General features: G+C 38.4%; 1 protein-coding gene across 1 annotated transcript in view; it reads right to left on the reverse strand.

The window, feature by feature from the left end:
• Positions 1–1,983: 1,983 nt before the first annotated feature.
• Positions 1,984–19,369, reverse strand: part of LOC108717389 (potassium voltage-gated channel subfamily H member 1) — a 191,269-nt gene continuing 173,883 nt past the window's right edge. The window contains exon 12 of the mRNA XM_041564274.1: positions 1,984–3,728. Within this exon, the coding sequence (XP_041420208.1) occupies positions 2,877–3,728 (852 nt within the window). The 3' untranslated portion in view covers positions 1,984–2,876. The remainder of the gene's footprint in view (positions 3,729–19,369) is intronic.

The raw sequence follows: 19,369 nt of genomic DNA on the forward strand, positions 1-19,369 counted from the left end.
TCATCTTTCATAACCCCGAAGGTACATTGAACAGTGAAAACAATTCATAAGAAGAGAACTTTCCTGTTACCTTTGCACTATTTATCAAGCAGTTTTGTCAGTTCAAAAACTGCGCTCTCCCATGATTAATTTGGCTGACTATTCCATATGCCTGGAACAATAGAAACTAACATATACATATATTCTCTAAACTACAGTCATCTGGGTCTTTAGTTACTAAAAAATGCAAAAAAAAAAAGTTTTTTTTATAATTATTTCGATGATATATAAATTATTAACTGTAGATTACAAGTTTAAAAAATAGAAATTGCTTGAAATGAACTAAATAACAAAATATCTCTATCCTTTCCTGTTGCATTATGCTCTGAGCGAAAGATACTAAAATGCCTAATATCAGCATAGCACATGCGGAAATACACTATCTTACCATAAAAATATAGTCTGAATATCACAATATATATGAGCAGGAGCTGTTGTTGTCCAAACCATAACAATCCAGTCAAAGTAAAATAATTTTAGGATTATAAAATATCCTAAATTATTCTTTCTGCAAAGTAATGTGAGTTATTGATATATTGTTTTACGTTATTGGAAAATTCTTGGGATCTGATATTTTCTAGATAAAGGGTCCTTTTCTAATCTGGAAAATAATTCTTACAAATCTACTGAGCAAATGGAAAAATCCAAAATAACTATTTGCCAGCCATGAAATTATAGCAGTGCATCTCAACTATTGTGTATCATGGTTGCAACCATTAACTAGTCTGCCATCAGGGGTCGGTACCCTGTCAATGGCCAAGTCACATTTTAGCCAGCAGGATGTGGTGGATCTAAATGGCGGTTGGGGATTTTTTTTTGGGGGGGGGGGTTAGGTCAGATCAGTGCATGTGGGGGATAATAGCTTGGACATATTGGGTTAATAGGGTGACTTTTATAAACTGGACTTCAGTTCTACTTTAAAGCCAGTAGGTCCCCTGGTGGGAAGAGGGTCTTGCAAAGGGAGTAATAAAAGGTATTTCTATTATAGTGTTCCTGATGTGCAATCACATTGGTTATGATCGTTGCAACTATTTTACATAGGAGATCTTCACTGAAGCCACCAATAATATGGAGACATTCAGCATAATAAGTCACCAAACTTAAATTCTATGAAATATTCCGCCATATGCCCCTAAATTTGTAATGCTGTCTGCTAATTGGTTGTTATGGGTTACTGCTCCTGGCCAATTGTTTTTCAATAATTTAGCCTGATTTAAAACCAAATTTAATCTAAATCTGGTAATAATGTAATTATTGGAACACTCAGTGTCCAATTTATGAGAATGTTCATTAAAATGGATTCCATCTTTTTCTTTCTTAAGCAGTGCATCTTCTAGATATCACATATTAGATAAAGAACCAGTAAAAAGTATGCTCAGCATCTTTTTTTATACTACTATATCTGAGTTAATTAGAATATGATTTGAAAAATATTAGTAGTGGATCATTAGCTTTGATGGATGGAATCTTCCATCTGTGGCTCTTCAGATTTTGCTGAAAACAACCCCAGAAGTTCTTGATGGGCCTTATCTAGCAAAATCCAAATTTTTATGATTATTGTAATTAAAAAAGTCAGACCAATCTAGAATCTACTATTGGACCTTATTTATTATTAAAAATTTATGATTTAATCAGATCGGGGACAAATACGAAAAAATCATCAAAAAATTCATCATCAATCAAAATGTGAAAATCTGAACTGTGCAATTTTTTCCTAGTTTTTTCCCTAATCACTAGAATTTTGTGATTTTTTTTTGTGATTTTTGCTTGAAAAGTCAGAAGTAGTCAAATTTTATGGCTAATTCCAGCTCCAAATAGGAGCGAGACATCTCTCATAGACTTATATACAACCACGGTGTATCTGAGATCTGAGAATCTGGATTTTTCCATCCTCAGGGGAAAGAAATATCAAACAATTCAAGTGTTTTTTTTTCTGAACTAAAAATCTGGATTTTATAGTAAAAAAAAACCTCAAAGTCTTCGCATTTTTGGAATTCGGGCTTTAATAAATAGCCCCCTGTGTGTTGCATAGATTTGGATGTATAGCAATACTGGGACTGATATGACTGCCTATCAATTTATATTCCCCCTGCTCCAAAAAATTTATTTCAAAATTCCTCATAGGGCAATCTATATATTGTGACATTCAGCATCTGTTTTACAATCTGATGGTTAAAGCCATAGCAGCAGAGGACGTTTGATACTGCCCCAGGCCCAGTCCATTCCTAAAGCAGGACAAGCATCAAACATAGTTACATAAGGCATGCTTCTGGAAAGTATAAGAATCCAAAAGTATATTCAATCTTCAGCTTTAGAAGGTGCATCCACTCTTGGGAACTGCGCAAAATTCAATTTCAGCTACAACCGCAATGTCCTACTTCTAATTTTCTCTTTTGATCATTTTCCTTTCTAATGCTTAAAAGATGATGACACAATCAGGTCCCATTACTTGCTTTTTCTTCCAATTCTGATTGTGAGATGAAATTTATTTTATATGCAATCGAGGACCAGAAAAACTATATTTAGAATAACATCTTACATTTCCTGGTAAATTGCTGAGAAATTGAAATTACATAGAAATGAAAATTTTGTACCCCACCCTTTTTGTTTTCTGTCTAATTTAGAATTTTTTCAGTGTCAGGAAAATGCTGGTTAGATGTCCGGCTGTAAATCTTTCCTATGTTATCATAGGAATAGCACTTATCCCTAACTGTTTTAAAGTCCTGAATCACATTGAAGAGTGGAACTTATATTCTAGGCACCTCTGATAAAAAAAGAGTGAATAAACTGTCCTCTTTTTCAATGTTATGCTATATTTCAATTGTTCCCTAGTTATTTTAGCTGCCAGGTCCAAAAATATCTCTTTCTGATTCTGGAGACTGCAGTCTCGAAATTTCAAATATTTCTTGTGGGTACTGAGAGCACCTCCTTGAAGCCAATATTCTCAGGATCTCAGCAAGCTGGTTTTCGATATTTGACATTTTTGAGTTCAAGGCTTTGATATCTTCTTTTAACTCGTGCTTCACCTCCAGCACAGTAGCATGAAGTGTCTGTTCTGGAATCGGATAAAAAGTGTGTTTGACTCCTGCTTGCACGGGACTTCGATCCTGAGGGCTTCTGGTCTCTCCAACATTGTCTAAGCGCAAATCACTTTTGGTGATACCACTGTCACATGAATCTGTCTTCTTTAAAGTAGCCTCACCTGAAGGTTTAGTTCTGTCAGGTAATATCTCCATAGACTCTGCTTTGGATACTTTGTTCCAATCCTCCCCCTTCCCATATGCATCTCTAAATTTGGCCCACCCTCTCCTTTTTAAAGGTTCCCCACCTACTTTACCTCCAGTGCTTTCTGAAACTGGGGCATGGAGCCTAGCACGATCAGATACTCCAGAGGTTGAGGCGGATTGTGATGATAAAGGAGTAGCTGGACTTTCTGTTACCGTGACCAGGCTTGCTTTGACTGTATTATAAGCAGAATGTTCCACCAAAATATTTCCTTTTTCGATGTCATGGTCATTAGGATCTCTTATTCCCCTTTCAGCTGCCAGACGAGCTTCTTTTTGCTGCCTAAATCTCTGGAAAAGACGGCGAACAGGATGATCTGGTGGGAGGATAAGTGGTGCTTCATTTTTACTTTTCATCCATTCCTCTTCCTCTCGTTTCACATCACTGATCTTCCTGAAGACAATCTGCAAAAACCACAAACACACAAAATAATTAAATTGAGAGACACATGAAAGCATGTGATAAAAGTAAGTAGAATTATCATTACAAAGTCCTGGCAATGCAATGTATAACCTCAATTTATACTTCACGTTATAGAGTCAATGGTGGTTCGGATCACTCTTAGAATGGATTATAAGGCTTTGGGTGGTCCGGCTGACCTGCTGCCACTGCATTATACAGTAATGATGTATCCAAGTGGGTAAGCTCCATGCATATTAATTAGTCAGGGATTGTAAAATAATTCACATGTTTGCTGAACAATTGTCATGGATTAAACTCCTATGGAAGATGAATGGCTGCCTATTAAACCATAATGGGATTCACTGCATGTTAATCTCAAATTAGCCAATGTCCTTTCTTGTCCTTTATGTTGCTCGCCTCTTGGTAATTGAGGTGATCCATTATTCACATACACACATGAAAAACAAAACAAACAAAAAACAAAGAATTAGCCACGTTTAGCATGTAGAAGGTAGGGAAAGGGAGTAAGGGAAATATCAAATTGTAATTTGCAAAACCCATGGGCCAGATTCAACTTTTAGGGGGTTATTTATTAAAGTTAGATTTTTTTCTGGTCAGACTTTTAAAAAAAACACAATTTTTCATGACTTATTAAACCCCAATGGTGTAAAAAGTCAGAAGAAAAAAGTACCCCAACTCAGACCTAATGTATAAGTTAATGTAGAAGTCAATGGCAGATATGTTTATATCCTGATCTGCGCTGGATTTCGTTCAATAATCTCAACATTTTGTGGTTTTCAGTCATCAAATCCAAAAAGTTGCAGGTTCTGGGCGGCAAATCCGAAAAAATTCATATGATTCTGAGTTTTTCACGATTTTATCGAATTTTTCTAACCAAGGCAATATAAAGGAACTCAGACCAGGGAAAAGTAGCTAAATGCTTTATAGAACTGATATTTACTTCTGTTCCCAGTGGGAGATTAAAATGAAGCATAAAGGAGCGAGGCTCAGGAGGAAGAACATTTCTGTACAGTGTACATGGGAAGGGAACTGTCTGAACATAAATCATTTTAAAAGCTGTAAGTGAAATGCCAAAGGGTTCAGCTCTGTGCCAGATTCTTCTGGATTAATTAATGATCTGGAAGTAGATCTAGGAAGAAGGATCTATGTTTTAGTGTCTGTTTTAAAGGACAAGGAAACCATCAGCATAAATTTTAGCTATGTGTTAGAGCGCATTAAAAGTTGTGCTTAACGGAGAACTAAAGCCTAACTAAAGAAGAAGCTAGAAATGTTGTACATTATGTCTTGAGCTTCTGTACCAGCCCAAGGCAACCACAGCCCTTTAGCAGTAAAGATCTGTGTCTCCAAAGATGCCCCAGTAGCTCCCCATCTTCTTTTCTGCTGATTCACTGCACATGCTCTGTGCTGCTGTCACTTACTGAGCTTAGGGACCCACTCACAATATACAGTACACATAGAATAGAAATGTCACAATATAAGGCTGATTAGTAATTAATACAGATAATTACTACATGGCGGCACAGAAACCAGTCCAACTAGCATCAGAATTTAATAATCAGCCCTGTTACATTAACTTATATTACAGAAAAACCTAATTTTCTGCTGGATAATTTGCGACAACCCTTAGGAATAGCTGCTCAACAGCCAATCAGAGCCCACTGAGCATTTGAGTGTCACAGACACTTTCCAAGATGGTGACCCCCTGTGACAAGTTTGAAGTCCTGGATCATTGCTGCTATTGACAAGCTGAAACTTTAGGCTGGTGCAATAAGTTCAGTATATAAAATATGGCATTTTGAACCATATTCATTTTTAGGGCTTAGTTCTCCTTTAAGTGTTTACTAGTGATGAGCGACTCTGTCCCGTTTCACTTCACCGGAAAATTGTCGAAACTGTGAAAAAATATGCAATATGCATTGAAGTCAATGGGCGTCAAATTTTTTTTACTTGCAACAAATTTTTATGCATGTGACAATTTTTTCTCACTCCAAATGCATTAAAGTCAATGGGTGTTTTTCTTGTGGCAACTTTTTTGTCTCTGACTTTTTTGTCCAAATGTATTAGGGTAAGGGCACACACTGCTTTCGAGAGATTAGTCGCCCAGAGACAAATAGCTTCTTCTTCGGGCGACTAATCTCCCCGAACTGCCTTTCCGCGGCTAGAATGGAAAATACTGTTGGGATGGCACTCGGAGCGCTTTGTTTTCCGAAGCCGCCTCACAAGGAAACTTCGGGCGGTTCGGGAGATTAGTCACCCAAATAAAAAGCAATTTGTTGCTGGGCAGCTAATTTCCTGAAATTGCAGCGTATGCCCTGGCTCTTAAAGTCAATGGCTGTTTTTCTTATGGAGAATTTTTTGTCTTGGTGACAATTTTGTCTTGCCGACTTTTTTGTTGCAGAGAAATTTTTCACAGATTGACAACAGGAATAATTGTTTTTGTTATTTTAAAGAATTGTATTGAATTTTTGCAATGGAACAATTGTTATAATTATAATAATAATGATTGTAATACAATCCATTCCATGGCTGTTCTTCATAGTGCATGGTCTGTTGAGTATACAGATATTTTGAGAATAAAAATAAATGTTATACAAGTGCCAAAATGTCAAATATGGCTCTGTGTGGTGAAACAAGGAATTGCCCTTTGCTGCTATAGGGCATTTTATTTGTATGCAGAAAGGGTACAGGGACAAGACAGCTAAAAGCCAATTACTTGCCATAGACAATACAGGCCAATGAAATCGGCCCGTGGCTGTCAATAACAGTGTGCCCCATTAGCAATCATATCCAAACTTTTACTGTAAGTGTTTATTAATGTGATAGGCAATAGACTGAGAAAATGGAACATGTTAACCAGCTTGCAGACATCATGCGGCAATTCGCCAGCTACCTAGATATCAAAGTTGCAGCCTGACTGAATCCGTATTAGCATCAGCCAAATGGGAACTCCCACTGTTAGAGCCATTTCATGTTGTTCTGAGTAATCATGTCGAGAAACATTTCTTTCCTCCTGACACATTCCAGCCATGTGTTAAGAATTGGGGAAATGCAGTTTTTCTTACAAGGATGTGGAAAAACCAGTGAAAAAAAAAAGAAAGTGCAGCCGCGGTTCCGGTATCATGAAAACACCTTCAGCTGTTGGTACCTTATCCATTATTTGCATCCAAAGCCGCTCTTTAGGAAAAGACACCTCCACTTTAGGAAAGGAAATTTTTACCCTAGTGCAGAAGGCCACAATCCCTCTCCCTAACTGCATGCTCCCAACCACCCCCACTTTAACTGAATGGTGTGCCTCCTGAAACACAGTGCAATGGTATTTGTGGTCACCATGTTCAGAACATCCCTTCTGTTCCTAGAACATAGACACTAGACCAGGACCTAGATTTGGCTTCCAATGCACAAGCACCTGCTCACCGATAGCGATGTCCAAGCTGGAAACTGAAACTTATATTTTTATTTACTGGTGGCGGATTTTTTTTTTAAAGTAGGCTCTCATGCGATATCTTTGATGTTCATTAGTCTTCAGAATTACACTGTATAGTGTACATTGTATATCATAATAAGCCCTCCACCACATAGGCTAGAAAAATTTCAAGTTGGACGGCACTGGAATAGATGAATGCTTGCACCCTTCTGTTCCAGCTTGGAGATGCATGGATTGCAGTTAAAGGGATACTGTCATGGGAAAAAAAAATTTTTCAAAATGAATCAGTTAATAGTGCTGCTCCAGCAGAATTCTGCACTGAAATCCATTTCTCAAAAGAGCAAACAGATTTTTTTATATTCAATTTTGAAATCTGACATGGGGCTAGACATTTTGTCAATTTCCCAGCTGCCCCTGGTCATGTGACTTGTGCCTTCACTTTAGGAGAGAAATGCTTTCTGGCAGGCTGCTGTTTTTCCTTCTCAATGTAACTGAATGTGTCTCAGTGGGACGTGGGTTTTTACTATTGAGTGTTGTTCTTATATCTACCAGGCAGCTGTTATCTTGTGTTAGGGAGCTGCTATCTGGTTACCTTCCCATTGTTCTTTTGTTTGGCTGCTGGGGGGGTAAAGGGAGGGGGGTGATATCACTCCAACTTGCAGTACAGCAGTAAAGAGTGATTGAAGCTTATCAGAGCACAAGTCACATGACTTGGGGCAGCTGGGAAGTTGACAAAATGTCTAGCCCCATGTCAAATTTCAAAATTGAATATAAAAAAATCTGTTTGCTCTTTTGAGAAATGGATTTCAGTGCAGAATTCTGATGGAGCAGCACTATTAACTGATTCATTTTGAAAAAAAACATTTTTCCCCATGACAGTATCCCTTTAAGGAACATGGACACTAAATCAGGACCATGATTCGGCTTCCAGTGCACAAACACCGGCTCACAAGCTGTGAACAGTCACTACCTGTGTCTTATATTTGATAAAGTGCCTCTAATAGATCACTATATTGTTTTGATCTGCTGATGGTGGTGGTTGTCTTCAGGAATGGATATAGCTTGAACGTTCATTAGTCTTCAGAATTACAACGCGCACACACCACAAGACTAGATTGTTGTAAAGATAAATTCTTGCACCATTGAATGTCACCTTCATTAATCAGTTGGTCTTGCATGGAAATACCAAAGCTGAATGTTCACCCACAAAGAACACCCGGTGAGAAATGCATTTTAATTATGCTTTCTATGTTTATGTGTCAGTACATAGAGAAATATGATCAGACTGATTATGGATGGACCTATTAAAAGTCTCCTTTGCTTGACCACCTATGCCCAAGTGTGGACCCCTTTAGCTTCTACCAGAATTTTCTTTAATCGGTTTCAGTGTTCAATTATGGAGGAGCTAGAATTGTTGTAATAGAACAATGCCAACTCTGGTCCTTTTCTTTGTTAGTGGGTGTTCAACATCTCCTGCTTGAGGGTTAACTGAAATAGTACAGTGTTTTGGAGAAACATAGGGCACAAATTCATATCCAAAACAGTGAGAAGAATATTTTAAGCAAAAAGAGAAGCTATGCATTAAAAACATGTTCCCAGTCTGCCCTGTTTCATGATAACTCTAAAACAAACATAAGGCCATATTGTGAAATCTTTTAGTTGCTTTACAAGATATGCCTTTTTTCAAGGGTTTTTCAAGGGTCAACACTGCTATATTGAATAGGGATTGTGTTGAACATACTTTTTGTCTATTGTTTAATTAGATAATATCTATCTATTTTTTTTATATCTTGCACAGAACACAGCAACAGGCGAAAATGAAACTAAAGCCACATTCTACTTCCTGTCAAACAAACCAGCAGTCCACTAATAAACCTCTGTATATAAACCCATTCCTTTCCCAGCTGCAGCCTATATTTTTAGATAAAGGCCAACTCATTAAACAGAGTTTTTCTCAGTGGACTGTTGGTTTTTTTGGGATCAGGAAAAGGGGAGATTGAGGCCCTTAACCCGCCCTCAGGCGGCTCCTTTGATGCCACCCCCCCACGCTCTTACCTTAATTTGTGTCTAAGCGAAGGGGGGCCACATCGGTAGTGCAGAAAGCACAATTGCACTCCCATGCACTAACAGAGCTGAATTTCCATCTTTTTGCTGTCCCTGGTAACTTGCAGGGCAATGCAAGGTTCTCAACTTGCCACGTGGCAGGCAGCTCCTGATCAGGAAGTAGACTGTGACCTTAGTTGCCCATTTGGCAATAAATAACAAGTAAAGATATTTCCTGATTAAAAGAATAAGCCAGTTTCATTAAACTAATTCTACTAATGTAGAAAAAGAAGGTATACTGTTCCTTTAATGGAGAGACATACCCTATTTGTGAGCAAGATTTTTTTTCTGGAAACACATAAGCCATAGATTTGGGCATTATGTTTATGTAAAGTGCATTGATTATCTTGGTACACTTCAATTGGTCCTTTCTCTCAGATAAAAATACAGTAGTTGGCATTTTGTGTGTTGCTGCAATGGTTCTCTGTGGCTGGTAGAACAGGACTACGATGTTTAAAATGGCTGTAACTTCCAGGGACCCTTTTACTAATGGGCAGAAGGGTAATCTGGTGAGAGGCTCCAAAAAAAAACGTCTACTGCACCTTATAATGATGGAGTCAGTTGGATCCTTTTATTAATTGGCAGAAGGGTGGCCTGGAGAGGATCTCCAACAAACAGGTCCTACAGCATCTTTGATGGGGGTCACTGAGGGTTTGACCAGCCATGTCTGGAAATGAATGCTTGAGTAGCATTTAACCTCATCCCTCAGGCTCCCCTTAACTATTTTAGAGTTGGAGTTCAACATTATGGGACCAATTGACTGTATTCAAGCTTACTTTTAAAGTTTTTTTTAAATTGATATTTATAAAGTACAAATGGACCTCTTATTGTGCATTCTGTAAAATTCTTCACAGACCTCAATGTCAAATCATCATTTTGTTTTTTTTAGACTTCTTCTATTGGTTCAGTTGTCAAGGTCTACATCTGCATTTCACACTTGATAAGAAACGGAGTTATGTGGTGATGTAAATTGTCTGCTTACCCTTTAGTATGGTGGGTCCAGGTGCTCAAGCCTCAGACCTTCAGTTTAGGGAGCGTAATCTTAGGCTGACTCTGGTTAAGTACCCCTTGTGGCACAGATCACGTAAGGCTTTTTATGTATAATTGTGTATGGATCTAATAAACTAAGATATTACTAAAAGATTTACACATACAAACACACATATCATATATATATATATTTCATATATATATGGAGAGAGAGAGAGAGAGAGAGAGAGAGAGAGAGAGAGAGAGAGAGAGATACAGCATATACAGGGGTGGTATTCTCTCCATGCAGACTGTAAAACAAGAAAATCCCCATGAAACCGTCTGTAGTTTGGAGAAAAATCACTTCACCTCATGATGGCCACATAAGCCACATAAGCGATGGGAGCCAGTGTGGAAAGTTAAACAATTCATTTGCTCAGAAGACAGATTCAGAGAGTCTGATAGAAGTTAATAGATTGGAAAATGCAAGAGACGGACAGGCAGAAATGAAGCAAGCGTGCTCTCAGGATGCACAGTTAAAAGCTTTAAACTTCATTAGAGGAACCTCAGGTCTAGTCTGAACTTTGCCCACTGCTAAAGGAACATATTGTTTCAGCCTAAATTCTGCAACACTGGAATGTATAACAGAATAAGAAATTGTTGCAATGGATCATGTTTGGAGAAGACAAAAGAAAAACAAGTTGTATAATCGTATTTCTTATCATAACTACTGCATTGAATGGTTTCTAGCCGAAATAAAAATGGATCCTCAGGGCGTGAAAACTTCTTGTGTGGCCTCAAGGAGCTGACACAGATGAGGGTGCATTAATACATTAATATATCAATAGTGGATTTCTGACAGACCATCACCATAAGGATGTATACATACAGTATAAGTAGGAATTTACCTGCCTGGTGAGATGTTCAAGATCACAGTTCTAAAACAAGCATGAACATTAGTGATGAGTGAATTTGTGCCATTTCTCTTTGCCAAAAAATGTGCAGGATAAAAGATTTGCGAAACGTGAATTTTGACGCCTGCTTCAATTTGACTCTGGCTGTCATTTTGACACCGGCGTTAAAGTTAATGGGTGTCCAAATAATGTTGACGCGATGGTCGACTCGGGCGACTTTTCCGACGCATGTCCAAAATTTTTGGACGCTGGAAACACTTAAAACAAATATGGCAGCCCCCCTCAGAGAGGAAGATGGGGGATCAGATGGGTAATGCAAAAGCATCTGTAAATACTTTTATGGCAAAATTATAGATAGCATTCGAAGACATTATTATGATAGATGCAAAAAAAGGTTTATGACAATAATGATAGATCTATCTTCTCCACCGTCTACTACCATTCAGCCTGCATCTGAATCAGTGACCTACACTTTGCGATGCAGTTTGCAATACTTCAACTCTTTCTGAGCAGACAATTAGGTTCCTGGTTTAATGCTTTGTTATCCTTGAGCTTTCAGGTAGGCATAATCTGGTCAAGTGTTTAATCTAATCACATGTGCACAAAGTTCACCATTGACTTCCATATATAATACCCAGATCTGTCCACTGTTGGCCAAGGTCCTAACCCCCTAACCTCGGTGTTCTGATTCCAGCCTTGGTTCAGTCCATATAATTGATCTCCTGGTTTTGACCGTGATCTGTTTCTGTTTACCTTGAGTTTGCCTCACAATTATATGGCAGTTTATCTGGTTCTGAAGTGGTCCATCTGACTATACATAACTCTACCCTGTCTGTCTTTTTCTCAGAATATTAAAATTTTGCTCTCTTGCTTGCGCCAGTGAAACTTTCTGGATTTTCTGGTGGTACCTGAGTAACTGAGACCAAAAGCTGAGGGTGGCAGTTATAGGCAGAATAGCATCCCTTTACTCCCAGGGAGTTGCATTTGCCTAGCGTGACATATCTACAGTGAAGTGTAGTTCTGTTTCTCTGATTCATTATTATGAATGGCATAAGGGCACCATAGAAAAGAAAGAAAAAAACAGACCTATTTATGTTTGTAGATGGGTTAAAGAGGTTATTCACCAGTCTGCATTTCAGCAAAATGGGTGAGCAGACAAAAAGGTTCCTGGTTTAATGGTTGGTTTCAAGGGTCTAAATTATTGCAAAATAATTGATCATGCATTGTACAGATTATATTGATTCATATAAGAGACTGGACTATGAATAGTAGAGGATATCTCCTGAATAGAGAGATGGATAATAAAAAAGTGCAGTAGCAATAACAATACATTTGTAGCCTTACAGAATATTTGTTTTTAGATGGGGTCAGTGATCCCCATCTGAAAGCTGGAAAGAATACTTGAAAAACTATGATAAATAAAAAAAATGAAGGCAAATTTAAAAGTTGCTTAGAATTATCCATCCTATAAAATACTAAAAGTTAACTTAAAGTTGAACCAACCCTTGAAAATTGAATTTGCAAACAAAAGTGACTCGTCACAATCACGAATAATACCAGCTTGGTTTGCACACCTGTAACCAGAAGATAGACAAAAGCTGAGTGAAATGTGGAAACATTAGAGCTTCTTTCGGGTGTTTTTGTAGAAACTCTGTCTCATGTGCACTATACACGTGAAACAATACGGCTGATACTGGCTCAGTGTTGTAGCATATGATTTATTTGTTTGTTTTGCTCCAGTTATACTGTAGTTTTAATAGTTTTTATTCTCTTGATAAGTTACAGTCCCTGCCTACAGGACTTCCAAGCACTATATTTTTTATTGTAGTCCTGGCAGTTTCAATGCTGAAATGTTTCCAGTTGTGGAACAGTGAGAGCTCAACTGGCGTGCGTTGCCTCGACCCGAGACCAAAAAGTAAATCAGTGATCTCAAGTAGACAATCTGCTACATGAGATTGTGAGATCACACTCTGGTGTAAGTACTAAGGGGTACAAATGTACTTTCAACTGCTTTCAGTGGAGAGCACATACAGTGTACAGGCAATTCATTAGGCTGCTGACATCTAAACACTTTCCTGCCCTTCTACATGATTTCCAATGGGTTCATCCTGAAGAATGGTATTCAACTGTCAGGCTCTGCTGGGGCTTGACCCAGGACTTGCTGGCCCTTACGACTGGACCAGGAGAGCAGTTGTAAAGTTTAATTCCCTTGTCATCTGGGTCCTGGGCTAAACTATTTCACCCCAGCATTGTTATTGGTGAGTTGGGGGTCAGCCTATCAGGGCTGACCCTGCCATATATAAGCACAGCCCCCCTCACAGCCTGTGCCAGAGCATTGGCCTTATTTGAGCACTGAGGCACTGTCCCACACTGTCCTGCTCCTGACCTGTCTCTTATCCAGTGCAATCCTCTTCATCGACACAGTCCTTATTCAGCCTAACCCTGACTCTAAGCCTTCATCATCCTGTTCCTGTCAGCACAGTATCAGATCCTGCCTGAAAGACTCTCCTTCCCTACGCATTCCTCTTTAGCGCCCACTACCTATTCCTGACAGCAACTTTCACTAGTGACACTGGGGAACCTTGGAGCTTCTGCCACCTTGGACCTGGTGGTAGCTGCATGGTACACACAGCTGGTTGCATCAATAGGCAGACCAGATTTGGTCCCAGATAATCAAATGCAAATGCCATTTTGAACAAATGCTCTGGAAGTGACTCCCATTTTCCCATTTTGAAAATGCAACTTGCAGCAGATGTAACTTGGATAAAAGTCATAATTTTACCTGAATTATGGGAAAAATGCTGCATTATGGGTAAAAAAATTACACTTTGCACAAATGCCCCTTATAGTTTACGTCTTTTCAGAGGATTTGCAAAATGATTTTAAAATATTACATAAGAATATTTAAGTGCCACCATAGTGGACATTTCTGTCTGATGAAAGGTACAAAAATCTATGTCTGGCATAATCTGAGTAAGATTGTTTTAATTCCTTCCGATGTCCATGCAAAGTGGCTATCTTCACTGATCACTTGCTCTCCCGACTCCAGAATGACTGCTGTGTGAATTGATGCATTAAATAGCAATTGGAACTTGCTTGGCTTGCTGCTCCGTCAGCAGTGCCTACAGTCTTACATACAAAGTTTGAAGTTGACATTAAAACAGCTTTGTTAACAATGTCCACCATCTAGAATTAGATATGTTTATTTAATACTAATGTTGACACCCAAAATCTCTTTCATAGAGTGTATAAAAGTGTATACATAGGTGTAAGGCAGATTAAGATCATTTGGTTGATGCCCAGGGTACACCTGTGTGCGACTGCTAGGCATAGGCATCATAATGAATTCTAATATTGTACTTGACTTAATGTTCACCTGGGTGCACTTTCCCGGTACCCTGAGGACACCAGCTCTGTCTATAAACCATTTTATCCTTCCCTTGGCTCAGGTCAGAGCATTTTCTTTATTGTTCTTGATAACATTATGGCTGAACTGGGATTTGGATATGGTTCAATAAAAGGTCCTTATAAAGCAGAAGTAGAAATAGAAGTAGTGTTGATTAGTAGTGATGGGCGAATTTATTCGCCAGGCGCTTTTCGCGGCGAATTTGCGCTTTTCGCCGCCAGCGAATAAATTCGCGAAACGCCCGCGAAAATTCGCGGCAAAAATTCGCCGGTGTCAAAAATTTTTTTTCCCGAAAAAACGGACGCCGGCGCCAAAAACGGGCGCCGGTGTTGAAAAAACGGGCGCCGGCGTCAAAAACGAGATGCCGGCGCCGTTTCGCGAATTTTTCGCCGTTTCACAAAATTCGCAAATTTTTCAGCGAAGCGAAACGGCGCAAATTCGCCCATCACTATTGATTAGAAGTGGTTAGGGTCCCCTTGCTTAAAACATGATTACAGATAAAAACACTGTTATGTTCGGTGCTCCTATCGTTCCAAGAATATCTAGGACAACTATTGATCATTCCAAATCTTCTCACCCTAACTTACCTTTGTTATTTTATTTAAATATCTATGTTTTTGTCCCTTACAGTTAGTGACCACTTCCTGTCACACTTTAGTATAGTGATTGCAAAGAGGTGGTTCTTGCATTTTGGACCACCTCAAACTGAACCCCAAAAAAACGGAACTAATCATCTTTCCACCTGAACCTGGCTTTACTCCCCACCCTTTAATGTGTCTATGGTATGCCCATTAACTCTGTCAACTCGACACATTGTCAGGGGGTAATGTTTGTCTCCTCTCTTTCTTTTTCTGACAACAATATTGTTCCTGCTCTCATAAAAGAGAATCCAGGCTCATCCCCTTCTGAACTCCATATTATGACTTCCAAAATGCACAGAATAACATACATTATCCTTCTCATAAACTTCAAAGCCCTTCGTTCCTCTGCACTACTGGCCGGATCCTCCATCCCTCTCAGAGACTGCTGTCTCACTCCTTAAAGGTCTTGCTGCTGCTCACATTTGGAATGCCATCCCTGAATTCCTCTGGAGAAAATCCTCCTTTAGTCTCTTCAGAAATAAACTTGCAGACTACCTCTTGGGGCACTTGTATAACACCCGTCATAATGCATAACTCATAAGTAGAGCTTTATAAACAAAAATACATACATGCAGTAATGTTCACTTATGCCCATTGCTTGCAGAATTATAGGTGTTATAGGTGGATAAGTATTAGACCTAATTTTTAGGCAAATAAATTTAGCCCTAATAATATGGGAAATATCTTAAACAACTTTATTTTTCCCATTTGATTTATTTTTTTTTCACTCCCACCGCTTGCTTCTATGAGGTTCACCACTCAGTTAGCAATTTTAGTCTTGTCTAAGCTAACAGAATGCATGGCCACAACTTTCCATGGCCCTCTGTTCTTTTTAATGCTCTTACAAAAAGTCAGGAAAGAAGTGATTTTTGAATGAACCCTAAGAACTCACTTTTGAACCCCTTAGTGCCCTCACACTTGAATTCCGTGGCCATGATATAAGACCACTAGGGTCTGAGGTCACTAGCAATACTGACACCTAAACAAGACATTAAACAGACTTTGTAATACAAAGGAAAACTTATTAGGTTTTTGCATATTGTAGCTTATATACTAAGGTACAGTATATTGACACTTTAATTAATATAAATCTGTTTTAAGAATTTATTTGTCTAAAAGATTACCTCCTAAACCAAGATATTATTTTGTCATACAAATAGATATAAAACCCCATTACTATGTCATTTTGTTTGAATTTGTATTTATAGCACTGTATTAGCATAAGGCTCTATCGCCCATAACAATTTCTTAATTTGGAAATGCAAATATATATGTATTATAGGGTGATATAAAAAGATCTAATTCATTTTGCGGTAGCAACAAGCCATACATCATAATAGTTTCATCAAGCCATTTTATTTTAACTAGGGAATTATATCTAATTATAGTGCTACAATGTACATTCTGGCCTGATTGCCAGATATAGCTAAATCTATAACAAAAATAAGTAAAATGTAGTTTTCTATACAACATTCTAGCTTTGAAGGGACAGAAATGTCTTTGATTATCAATATAATCAATAATAATATCTGAAAATGGTAGGCTATGGGACATGGCAAAGAACTAATACACACACACAACTAACATAGACCAAACTAACTGTAGACCTTGAGATCACTGCAGCCTTGGTTAATATTATTGTCCAAGAAGTCATCCAGTCCCCTCTTAAAGGCATTAATGGAATATGCAACATCATTAATGGAATATGAAACATCACAACATCACCCTCACTGTCCTTACAAGAAGAACCATTTGTGGTGTTTAAGTGAAGTTCAGTTCCTAGTCTAAAAAAGGGCATCTGGTTCTTTGTTGTATTCTATGTAAAATAAGATCCCCCTAGTCTATAATGTCCTCTAATGTAGTTGTAAAGAGCAGTCCATTCCCATCCTTGGTAGACTTTCCTCATTGCTATTTATTCCATTCCTCTTACCTGTTTAGTTGCACAACTCTGCACTCTTTCCAGCTCAATAATATTTCTTCTGGGGCCCAAAGCTGAACTGCATACTCAAGGTGAGGCTTTACCGAGGATATTAAAATGGGGCAAAATGGTTATCCCTTAAGTTTATGCCATTTTTTAACATTAAGAACATTGATGAACAAACTTTATTAGCTTTAGTAGCCACTGACTGACATCCATAACTTATATACTGATTATCTATGAAATGTAACATTAAATATTTTGTTATTTTTACTTTAAAGGAGAAGGAAAGGTTAAAACTAAGTAAGCCTTATCAGAAAGGTCCCTCTAAATATACCAGTAAACCCCCAAAGTAATGCTGCTCTGAGTCCCCTGTCAAATGAAACACTGCATTTCTTTCCTTCTATTGTGTACACATGGGCTTCTGTATCAGACTTCCTGTTTTCAGCTTAAACCTCATTGCCCTGGGCAAGAGCATGCTCAGTTTGCTCCTCTTCCCCCTCCCCTCCCTTCTCTACTGTAATCTCAACCCAGAGCAGGGAGAGACTCAGGCAGGAAGTGATGTCACACCACATTAATACTGCAGCTGCTATCCTAAACAAACAGAGAGTTTCTAGAGCTTTTTACTCAGGTATGGTAAAACAGTCTACAGAATAAATATATCATTCTAGCTTGCACTATTGCAGCTAATCTTTTGGCAATAAAATGCCTCTGTAGCTTTCCTTCTCCTTTAAACCCCCTGAAGTCCCCCTTTGACTTTGCAGGCCCGGTGCAAATACCCTTTCTGATCTACTGTGACCCCAACTCTATGAATGTTAAAATGTACATTACTACAATTAATGTTTTTATCCTAAAATACAAAAAAGTTTGATTCTTTGTCTTTGAAAAAAAATCAGTTTATAGGAAGCCCCTAATTGATGTGATATATGCTGCTGTTTGAGAACAATCCCTAGCTGATGTCCAAGGAGCAAACTTGATATATTTTTTGTAACCTTGAGCTCTTTCTTAAAGTTATCCTAGTGTTTTGCCGCATTATGCGCTTCATTGCAGAAGGCTGAGAATAAACGGCAGAGCTGTATGTTTGCAATGAAGCAGTAAAGCTGTTAATGAAGACCTACTGAAATTATTTTCTCGGGATCAATGATTCCAAAAAACCCTAGTAATATGTCAAGTTCTGAGTGTCAAGTTCTGTGTCCACAGAAGAGCAGGCAGAATTCTGTTGACCTTCTTTTGAGTTCTTAGTAGAACTCTAAAACACAAAGAAAGGATAAAGTGTAACTTTTATGTGACCTATTGTCATTCTGTCAGCAAGGAAAGGGCTGTTGTCTATTAAGTAGGCCAATGGGGGCATTGACTAGAGTTTTGATCTGAATGCAAACCTGTTCATCTCAAGTACACTGGTATAGATGGAAAATTAAACACTTTTTTTTTGCTAAAGCTCAACTGAAATTCTACAGACATAAGTAAAGCAAATGGGAACAACCGAAATACAAACACCCTCATCCGCATTAAAGGCTTCATCAAAAACTAAAGCTAAATTGGTCACAGTATAACAAACACAGCATTCAGGCAGATGTCTGATTCTCAGTGGTGGGCAGAAGTGGAAGGTTTCAGTTGATATGGTCTACTTTATCATCCATCCAATAAACCATTTTAGACATTTTAGTCATTACCATCTCCATGAATCCCGTGTATGACACAGATCATCTACTGTGCACCAATAAATATACTACTGCAGGTTTGTAAGCTGGCCATAAATCTATCAATAATTAGTACATATATGGTGGCCCACCAATCTATTATGGGTACTGGTCGGTTTGGGGGTAGAGTTGAAATTTTTATTTGCCAGTGTGCCATGTCAACCGGTTCATGATCAGCAGATGAAGGTGTGAAGAGAAGCCACAGATGATTGTTTGTGAGCTGTGCCTGAATATTTGGGGCAACACAATGGCCGCCGCACTGCATATGCCCCCTCATTTTCACTGTCTGTTCAGTTTGAGGGTCAAAAAGTAGAGAGCATAACCAACCAACCTATCTATGCCTGCCTTTCTATGCCTGCCTTTTTAATTCAAAAGTTGAGTTAGACTGACCAAACTTTAGCTGTATACCATCGTTTTTCACTGATACACACATCCACTGAAACACATCATCATCTGTATGTTATCCTTTCACTTTCTCCGTTTAGCACCACAGTGGTGCTAAAAGGAGAAAGTGAAAGGATAACATACAGATGATGAGCGACAATTT

Source organism: Xenopus laevis, chromosome 5S (genome assembly GCF_017654675.1).
Source record: "Xenopus laevis strain J_2021 chromosome 5S, Xenopus_laevis_v10.1, whole genome shotgun sequence".
Taxonomy (NCBI): Eukaryota; Metazoa; Chordata; class Amphibia; order Anura; family Pipidae; genus Xenopus; species Xenopus laevis.